This window comes from Hylaeus volcanicus, chromosome 5 (genome assembly GCF_026283585.1).
Source record: "Hylaeus volcanicus isolate JK05 chromosome 5, UHH_iyHylVolc1.0_haploid, whole genome shotgun sequence".
In the NCBI taxonomy this organism is placed as follows: domain Eukaryota; kingdom Metazoa; phylum Arthropoda; class Insecta; order Hymenoptera; family Colletidae; genus Hylaeus; species Hylaeus volcanicus.
Window position 1 is genome coordinate 9,936,347 of NC_071980.1, and position 10,052 is coordinate 9,946,398.

A 10,052-nucleotide genomic window follows, 5' to 3' on the forward strand; every position below is an offset into this window, starting at 1 on the left:
TTGTCTGTAAAGACAAAATGGTACCTATGTAATTTGATAAATAACATTATACCCTTGAATTTTTCTTAAAAATTGGCACAAACTTTCTGGACAACCCAATACGTTGAATATATTCTGCAATTATTGTAATAACTAGACTGTGGATCTTTATGCATTTATAGAAAATTTGAATTTACAAGAACCTACAAAATGCAAACAATAATATGCAAGAATATAAAAAAAGATTGAAAGTAAAGTTCATATTATAACATTTCTATAATAAAATGAATTCCTATTTAAATAAAGATCCGCAGTCTAGTAATAACATTGTGAGAAGGGAAAAAGAACCGCGTGTCGAAGAGGTGGCGGTATACTAGTTGTATTATCATAAATGCATAAAAATCCTCTATCTAACCATAAATACACGAAAAGTAAAATGTCGCGAAAGTAAAAACATTTCCAGAACTTTTCTAAGTTACTTTACGATAGTTTTACTTTTTATTTAATATAGGCTTGACGAATTAATCGCTAACGAACAAAATGTTAATTATGGAAACGGTTTATTAAATCTTGGGGTACCGGATACACATATAGCACATCGGATACGCGTTCGATGTTCTGAATGAATTATACCGCGCAATCGGTGATAGTTTGTTTAATCGAAACAATTACTTCGAAAGAAACGTCTTAATCGAATCACGCGAGTGATCCGTACTTACTTCTTAATATTTTACAATACGATTAAACAAAGTACGTGTTCTTTTCTACCTCTGTATGGATTGTTGTATCAAACTATAGTTGTACAGTACAATCATTGTTATGGATATGCCTTTTGTGGCCTTGTTTTGTAATTTGTATTTAATAATAAACTTCATTGTTAACAACGTGTTTGTCCCGTAGTTGGAGAAAGTGCTTGTAATACGAATCGAACATGATTTGTAGTTTAAAGTACAAAATACATTGTCACGCGTGTTGCTTCCACCGGATTTTCTGTACTTTTTACTATTATTGTATTTAAAGTCACTAACCTACAAAAAATTGTATAAAAGAATACATCTTTCTTAATAATCCTTCCGCGTCGCTACGTTTGCCCAACAAATTTATTTACCTATCAGCGTGGCAAGTAATATTCTAAGTGTAGTATAAAATTCGATAGTAATTACCTCATTTTGTTTAGTAATAAAAATGTTACGATTTCAACCTTTTGTACGCGTAACGTAAATAATATAGCAGTACAAGATACGCGCTCTATTTAACCTTTTGCACTCGAGAGGTGAGTATCACCACTAGGTTTCACGTAGCAAACCTACCAGCAATAATGATTCTTTAAGTTTAATTTGGAACTAGAAGTACCAATAAATTTAACATTCGTGGCAATACAAAAAAAAAGGCCTTGAGTGCAAAGGGTTAATACGCGTATATTTTCTCGTTACACTGAATTCAAACTGTTCTCTCAGGCTGTTCCGTGGCTCGATCATTAACGATTTATTTACATTAACGTCCACGCAAATTAATATCTAATCGTAAATGTTGTTCGCTTTGCATGGATAATCACCTTTTAAGCTAATAATGCAAAGAACGTAAACTGAATTCGTTAACGAAACAAAAACAAATAAGAGCGGTCAGTGGTGCGCCCCAAGAAACGGTCCGTCGATTTAAATAGGATCCAGATTCGTTTCCGTGATCACAAATTTCGAACGTCGGGTTGTTGACCATTCATAAGGTCTATCGACCCTTCTGATTAATATATTATATCCATTAACATATTTTTTGCCACAGTTTAATGAAATTAAATCTTGCTCGAATGGTTATGTGAACTGGTTTTATTCGATACTACAGACTGCATAAGACTCTTTGAAATTGAAGATGAATTGTAAACGGTTCGACAGTGACTAACTTTTTATGCTTGTGACAGTTCGGCGACGGACCGTTTCTTGGGACGCACCAAAGAAATTCTAGAATATTTGTACAGGCGCGACATTTTATTGTCGTTCAATACCACAACACTCTTTCGAATCTGCTAGACATACGTTAGATCTGTTACGACATAGACATTTTGTGTATTTCAACAAAATCTTCGCAGTACATACATAAGTGAATACACTTCTGTTATACGTTTAGCTTTTATTCACGCGCGTTTGGCATTTTTATGACGTCGTTTCGTATCTGTACTTTTACTCTATCTTTACGGATTGCTATAATCCTTTGATCCTTAAAAAAAAAAACTTGCGTTACTAGAGATGTTCACATTTACATTTATACGTGTATAGATGGTGCGCGCGTGCGAATATACGTGACACGCGCACTTTTTTACTTCCGAATGAGGAAGATACTGTACAGTATGACGTTTGCGCGACACTCTATGCGTTTACATATCGACGAGAAAGAAAATAAAAGAATAAAATATCGATATCGCGATTGAAAACATATTCGTGAAATTAGAAACTCTCGTTCTAATATGACATTCTTTTTTTTTCGTATCACACGTTATTTCGTAACAGCTAATTACACGATATATCTAGGAAATATTTATGCGCGTACATACATATTTACCTCCAAAGTGATTAAAGCCGCGTTATTAAACTTTCGATCTCTTTCGAGCGATCGCGTCTTCTACCGCTTTGAGTTGCTTCAACAGTTCTTCTCGTCGCGAGCTCGCTTTCTTAGCCGCTTTGGCTGCGGCCGCGGCAACGCTCGCTTTGCTATCGATCAAAGGTGGCGATTCTAATCCTCTCTTTTTTCCAGCCATCAAAGCGGACCGATCGATCTTTTTCACGCCGGCGGTATTACTCGTCGGCTTCAATGTGAGCTTGATTTGCTGCTTGGTGCCGCTAAGCTTCAAGGCGTCGATACCCTTGGAATCCTTTCGCGTTATCGGCGGAGTCGAACCCTTTCTTCGACGAGTCTCGCTAGAAGAAGACGAATAACTCGATTCGCTGGAGTCGCTGCTGCTACCGCTGCTCTCCGATCCTGAGCTACTATGCGACGATCTACAAACAAATTTTCGTGCTTTACCATTATCTTTACTTTTAAATTTTAAATTGAGAGAGATTATGGTAAAGTAAAACATCGATTTAACAGATTTTATTTAGATATATTCCACTCTGTATCGTCTCTAGCTATACTAGAGACTATAGCTGGAGTCTCTGGCTATACTAGAGACTATAGCTGGAGTCTCTGGCTATACTAGAGACTATACTATATACTATACTACAAACAAACAAATCGAGGTTTTACCGAGCCGAAATAACATTGTACATATCTTTCATGTTTCTTTTACCTTGATCTCGATCGACTTTTAATAACTTTTGCCACCGCAGCAGCTGCTATGGCTGCTTTGTCTCGTGCTTTCTCGTGATGACGTTGATGAGAGGAAAGCGGACTCGGCGCGGGTGGGTTGAGACCAGCCCGTCGATGAAGAGTACCAGTCGTGGGAGAAATGGAACCTTTGGGTGGACGGGGAGAAGGAGCGGGTGGGTTCATCAACATGGCGCCACGTTGAGGCGCGGCAGCTGTCACCGTCGGAGGATTCGAGGGTGGCGATGTCGCGGCTGCTTTCCCCTTGCCGGCACCGCGGGTTCTAGAGGGAGGGGATGGTGAACGGGACCTGGATAGGGAGTCGTAAGAACTGTAGCTAGAGCGGCTCGAGCTACGGCTAGAACTAAAAACAGCATACAGTACACTTGTACGTTTTCGTACGTGGGATACATTCGACGAGAAAAGAAATATCAAACAAGATTCGAATACTAGTGTAGTATTGAGTTGTCTGGAAAGTCCATGCCGATTTTTAGTAGGCGGTACAGGTCTGAATATATCGGAATGGTTGAAAACAAATAACACGTGGACATCCCTTAGAAGGTGGAAAAATTGTGGAACAAAATGGTACATATATAATTCAATAAATATATATCGAAATTCAAACGTGTCTTTGAATGTTTCTTAAAAATTGGCACGAACTTTCTGGACAACCCAATAGAATGAGATGCAAGAAATTTAATGGCGACGTTTTTAGTACTTATAAACTGGGAATTAAGGAACTACTGAAACGAAATAATTGCGGTCAGGGGCTCGCTCGATGCTTTCAGACAGGGTCGAATTTTGTCAAACTGCAGCTTCCAGAGTTCTATGGTAATTTTTCATTTTCTATTCACCTATTATTTACAGTGCTATCGTGTTAACGTCATCAATTCCCAAAATTCTTATTTTGTTCCATTGTCATCTTCGACAAAATTCGACCTGGCGAAGGATCTAAGCCAACTACCTCCGATCGCAGTCATGATTACAATGTTTACCTCGTAGACGAGTACGACGATCCCGAAGAATACGATTGCCTTCGCGAACGTCGAGACGTGTTCCGACGTACGGCACTGGGCGATTTCCTCCGCATCCAAGGATCCGCCCATTCGTCGCCTCTGCTCCTCTCCACCTGCGGTGGTTCCTCTTCTCGCCATGGTTTCGTCGGCGGTATACGTTCCACTATAACTTCTCTCGATGGACGTTTATGTTTCTTCTCGTACTTTTCGTAATATTCACGCTCTCTGTCGCGTTCGCGTTCCCTTTCTCTTTCGCGTTCTCTTGTGTGAGGTGGCGGAGAAACGGAATGGGGTGTACCGCGAGGTACAGGGTGATAATCGATACGTTCTCGATATTCAGTGGTGACTCGAGTGTCTGCTTTGTAATGCACTCTCCTATTCAAAAAGAGAAATATTTAAATAAATATTTCGTAGATAAAGTGATCGCTTCTAGGTGAATCTAAAAAATTATTTCTCGAGCGATACGATTTTGATGTCGTAGGTGGTGACTTGGATAATTTCAGACTTGTTTCACGATTGCTAAATGTTACCTATAATATTCCGGCGGTGCCGTTGGCTGTGCATAGTAAGGATCTGGTTCTTCTATGTATCTCTCCGGTGTAATTCTTGGCGGAGGCATTCTTCGAGGTGCCTCTCTAGGTGGCCACCTTTCAGCTGGTGGTTCCGGACTGGCTGCTCTAACGTAATATCCTGCCTCTCTGTCTAATTCGTCCTGGCCTAAACTTAAATTCATCTTTTTCTCTTCGAAGTCCATATCTGATTCTTTGCGTTTATTCGCTTTGCGCATCATCTGCAAATCATCAAAATAATAAGCGAACGTTAATACGTTTCATGTAGAAACAGATGACGTAGAAAAGTAACGATTTAGTAGAAATGTATAGACTGACTTCTTTAGCGTGTCGCAATCCACGTTCCCACGCGGACTCGGTAGGAAGTTCTTCTACTTTCGGCGTATGCGACGGTGCCCCGTAACCAGGTAATGGTCGCACCATATTTGGCCTATCGATATGCGGTCTGAATTCGTGCGGCGCAGCTGCGTGCGGCGGATATGCCATTGGCCTTACCATATCGAACATCGTATAATTACCCTTGTCGGTTACACCTGGATGCAAAAATCTACAACTAACTCCCCACGTGCATTGGCCTCGATTATAAAAACGGCAAACTGGTCTTGGCTCCGTTTCTTCCGGCCGAGCATCGTCGCCATCGCTCAGCTCGCCTTCTTCTAATTCGGATTCTACTTTCTCCCCGTCCTCTTCCCCTTCTTCTTTGTCATTCGCTTCGCCTCCGTCTTTCGATTTAACTTTGTCTTTATCCTTTCCGTCTTTGTCATCTTTGTTCTCTTTAGTGATCGGTCCTTCGGTTTCTCCTAAAAATGAAACGTACAGTGGGTGTAGAATGTATTCGTACACCGATCAATTCCCCCCCCCCCCCCCCCAAACTTTTGTGTGAAATTGTAGTTTCTTGACTTCTTTTTTTATAATCAATGATATTTTACATTTTCTCGGAAGTCTCTAAGATAGATATAGTAACGTAAACAGATTAGTTTATAGCTCCGTACTAATTAGAAAACATCAAATTTTCAGTGAAGTACTTTTAAAAATGGCTCTAATAGAGAAATCGAAGAAGATCCCACTTCGAATACTTAATAATTTAGTTAATTTAATCCTTATAAAAGATAAGTTAATAAATTACAATTTTACATAGAATTTTTGGAAATTGATCGGTGTACGAACACTTTCTACACCCACTGTATAATTTCTTCGAAGACGGGAGAAAAAGAATAAATACTTTCAAAGTTATCAGATACTATTTCTGGTTTACAAACTATTTACCTTCGTCACGCTCGTCTTTCCATTGGCCGTCAGCTTCGAAATCCAATTGTTCGTTTTCTTCGGTTAATCCAACAGGCGTATTTTTATCTTCCTTTTCTATTTTATCATCGTTATTCGTCGCGTGTCTTTCCTCGTTTTGTTGACCTTTTTTAAGTTCCGATTCGTGTTCTGTACCGCCGTCGACACCGTCCATACTCTCTAGATCGGAAACATCCGATAAATCTTCACCGTGCGTGATCGGTGCAGGTTTCGACTTGGCCACCGATTCTGGTTCGTCTTCGATATCTCCGTCTGAAATCTGTTCTCCGTCCAATTCGTTGAACGAACCGCTTTTCGTTGCCGGGGAATGAGGCGACGAATGCTTCTCCGATTCTTGATCATCCATAGGAGACGCTGGGCCTGATTTCGGAGAACTTCTTCCAGATATCAATGATTTAACAGAACTACGTCCAGATCTCGGGGACTTTGGCGAACTTTGCCTAGATTCACTGTTTTTATAGGAACACGATTTGGGAGAATTGTCTCCGGATCTCTGCGCGTCGACCTCGAGTTCGAATTGCTTGGGTTCGGTGTCTTCCATGTGCAAAGATTTCGAATCGTTAGGAGTAGATAGACACGATCTCTCGTCTTGTATCGGAGAACGAGACAAGCTGTGATCGCTTCTAGGTGAATCTAAGGAATTATTTCTCGAGCGATACGATTTTGGTGTCGTAGGTGGTGACTTGGATAAACTACGAGTGGACCTTGGTGACCCTTCGTCTTCGCTGGGGGACGCTAATCCAGACCTCTGAGATTTTGGCGATATCGGTGTGTATCTCGGAGACTTCGAGTCTCTCTCGGATATAATAGATTCGGGTGACTTTCCTCTCGAAGAAAGAGAACTCGCCCTAGATTTACGCCCCGACAGGGACGAATGGTGCGAGGAGTTTGGCGATCCCACATTGTTAGTCGACGTAACTGGGTTTCTCCTTCTGTCGTAACCCTCAGAAGAGGAACTTTCTGAACCAGAGTCTGACATGACGGATTATTCTAACCTGTAAACAAACGATTTTCTTACTATACGTATAATAATATGTAACGGAAGAATGGGACCACCGTTCAAACAAATTGTGAATTCCTCTTACTTGAGAAGTGAAATTTTGTTTTAGCCGTACCAACCGAATGTAGCACTGAAAAATCTGCATCAGTAGCATCGCAAGGGCTTACCTGTGTCAATAAGAGCCTGTGCAGTACTCGCTCTTGAAGGCACAACGCGCGCGATCCAAACCGTGTCGAACATACTTTTTATATCACGTTGGTAACTTTTTTTTTTACTAGCAACTTTTTTATACTTTATACTTAAACTGAACTTTTTTCACATATACAATGCATACTGTTATATTTTCAGGCGTTTCTCGCCCGGAACTGTTTCGTTTTACGTTTTAAACTTTCAACTCGAACACAACACAAACTAAGAAATACCGATAAACCGTGAACAGTTTTGTACTGCACTAGAAACTATAACGAACGGACTTTCAACCTGTAAGAATGTCTTTTGGACATATGGAGAAATAAAGAAAAAAGGGAAGCAGGAAAAATATAGGTAAAGAGAAACTAGAGTATTATTTTTATTATCGTATATGAATAAATCTAATTAATATTAATATCACGCGGCATACTTTACCATTCAAATTAATAAGTCTGGTCAAATAAATGTCAATTTCTTACTTTTATGATAATAAATATACATGGAAAAGAAATATGAAAGATCATATATTATACTTGGTAAATTTTTTAAATAGAAAATATTTAAATTGAAAATAGTTTGCTGCAACTAGGAAATAAAATAGAAAGATTCAATATTTAAATTAAAACATATAATTATGTTTTCAATCCAATGGCATACGCGTATTACTCATATATAATGTACAATGCAAATTGCTGTAATATTTTAAAAATCAATTTTCACTATTATGTAGTTTATTAATTCATATCAACGTTGAAGCCCCATAAGTTATAGCCATGAAAAATATTAGCAAACTAATCGTCGATATACTTTACGGATTAACTTTACTTAATTTTACAAAAACTTGTAGAACGGAAAACCTTTTTTCGAAGTACTCGTTTCTTTAATGTAACGTTTGCTTTGCCATTTCTTGGTAACGATTTTTGAAAGATTGAAATGAAAAAAAAAACTTTTTTGATTACTGGCGTAAATAAAATGCGTCAAGTAGAGATGTTAATCATTCCATCGAATACAAGTTTGTCGAATAATTTTCATGGGTGTATTGAGGTTAACAAGGTAGAGATTTTGGATAATACTGTAAATTAACCTGTGAAATTTTTAATAAAGAATTTCACGAAGTATCGTGTACCGTTTGAAAGAAATCCATAATAATTCATGAATTCTGTTAAACATGCGTTGTAGGATTCTTACCTTGGTTGCGCGTATGCCTGTGGGCCTTTGGAGATTTTAAGACTCCGAGGCTTTAGGCGGACGGCGTCACCCTGATATAATTGTTAGATTTATCGCTTCCTCCCCGTTTTCAAAGTTAACTCTACCGAAAGAACGAACGTTGTTAATTCCCCAACTAATTCGAACACCGTAGAATCAATTTTAACGAGGACAAAGCACAAACGAAAAATTCATGTAATGCAGAGGCGAAAAGAGACGGAAGCCTTTCGTTACCGTAAACCATTGATTACCGAAAACGTAGATGACTATGTCGTTAAAATTCTGCGCATCCTTTGTTCCTGGATTTATTCCCTAGCGGCGATTTACGCGCGATCTCGCGGAAGAGGAGGGAAAATGACGTGTTTAGTACTTATAAATGAAATTAGAAATTCAAGCATTCAGAAACTGTCCACCGAAGATTAAAGTCGAAACAACCAAGTGTTCAAGTGTTGTTTATCAATTTGCTTATTTGCAAATTAATAACTTATTCGCAAACAAATTTGTAAACTCACCCAATCGATGAACGATTTAGTGAGTGGTGGCCTTTCTGGAGAAAAATAGCGGCGGCCTATCAGAATTAAGCCGTGTTACTTCGGGAACCATCTTTGCAGATATTATGTCTATGGTCTTATTAGAGTGTCTCTAGACAAAACCACATGGCTTGCAACAAAATCACATTTCTCTGTTATGTCTTTGGTTAGGAGTGTACCATACATTCAACTCATTAGAGGTAAACATATAATTTCTAATTATTTATGTCAGACAGCCCATGACATCATCTGACACCTTCTAGCATCCCCTAACAACTCTTGAAACCTAATACATTCTAACACCTCCTAACATCTTTTAACATCTCCTAACAACACCTAACAACTCCCGACAGTTCCCTTCAATTCTCTCCATTTCCTAACACATTTTCCTTTCATTTCCCTCCTTTCCCTAGTACATCTCTTCGTTGTTCATGTGACCCGAACAGAAAAGGTAAGTTTCGAGTTAGATTAAAAAATTATGATACATGCTCGCTCATCATATTCTCTTGATACAAAAGGTAAGTATCAATACTCTATTAAAAGCTACGCCACTTCTTCGAGTATAATGTTCCCCTGAACCTGCAACCGAACCAACAAGACTGCTAACATAGGTTGTCGCATAACAGTGGCACTCCTGCGCCTACAAGATGGCAACCGAACCGACAAAGCTGTTAGTATAGGTTGCCGAATACAAGGGGCACATCTTTGGTACGTATCAAATTCTAGATTGAATTTTACATTTTGGTATCAGGAGAACATGATATTCGAGAGAGTAGCACGAGAAATTCAAGGTACGTATCGAAATTTTAAGGAAATTTTAAATTTGCGAAAACATGATATGCGAAGAGGTGGCACGTTTGCGCCTACGGACAGGCAACCGCTCCGACAAGACTGTCAGTCCGGGTTGCCTACCTCCAGGCGCTAATTTTTGCTAAATTTCGGAATTCTGGCCGATTTGGGA

General features: G+C 39.1%; 1 protein-coding gene across 4 annotated transcripts; it reads right to left on the reverse strand.

Annotated features, from left to right (window-relative positions):
* Window positions 1–1,381: 1,381 nt before the first annotated feature.
* LOC128877566 (zinc finger CCCH domain-containing protein 18-like) lies at window positions 1,382–8,801 on the reverse strand. 4 transcript variants are annotated; one of them, XM_054124975.1, is made up of 8 exons: window positions 8,544–8,801; window positions 6,128–7,161; window positions 5,180–5,661; window positions 4,823–5,082; window positions 4,272–4,667; window positions 3,260–3,640; window positions 2,533–2,969; window positions 1,382–2,190 (listed from the first exon to the last, which is right to left on the reverse strand). In XM_054124975.1, exons 2-7 carry the CDS (start codon window positions 7,143–7,145, stop codon window positions 2,558–2,560), a joined length of 2,949 nt encoding a protein of 982 aa, XP_053980950.1. In that variant the 5' UTR covers window positions 7,146–7,161; window positions 8,544–8,801; the 3' UTR covers window positions 1,382–2,190; window positions 2,533–2,557. The 4 variants fall into 4 exon arrangements, with proteins under 4 accessions (XP_053980950.1, XP_053980948.1, XP_053980947.1 ...); XM_054124973.1 differs by adding an exon at window positions 7,334–7,624 and having other exon boundaries at window positions 1,382–2,969; XM_054124972.1 differs by adding an exon at window positions 7,334–7,646 and having other exon boundaries at window positions 1,382–2,969.
* Between the last annotated feature and the right edge of the window lie 1,251 nt (window positions 8,802–10,052).

Excerpts from the sequence above, each read along its gene's own strand:
- LOC128877566 (XM_054124975.1), bottom strand. The coding sequence starts at position 7,145 with ATGTCAGACTCTGGTTCAGAAAGTTCCTCTTCTGAGGGTTACGACAGA. Across the intron at positions 5,662-6,127 it reads GAAAGACGAGCGTGACGAAG|GAGAAACCGAAGGACCGATC; the intron begins GTAAATAGTTTG and ends TTTCATTTTTAG. Across the intron at positions 4,668-4,822 it reads GCACCGCCGGAATATTATAG|GAGAGTGCATTACAAAGCAG; the intron begins GTAACATTTAGC and ends CTTTTTGAATAG.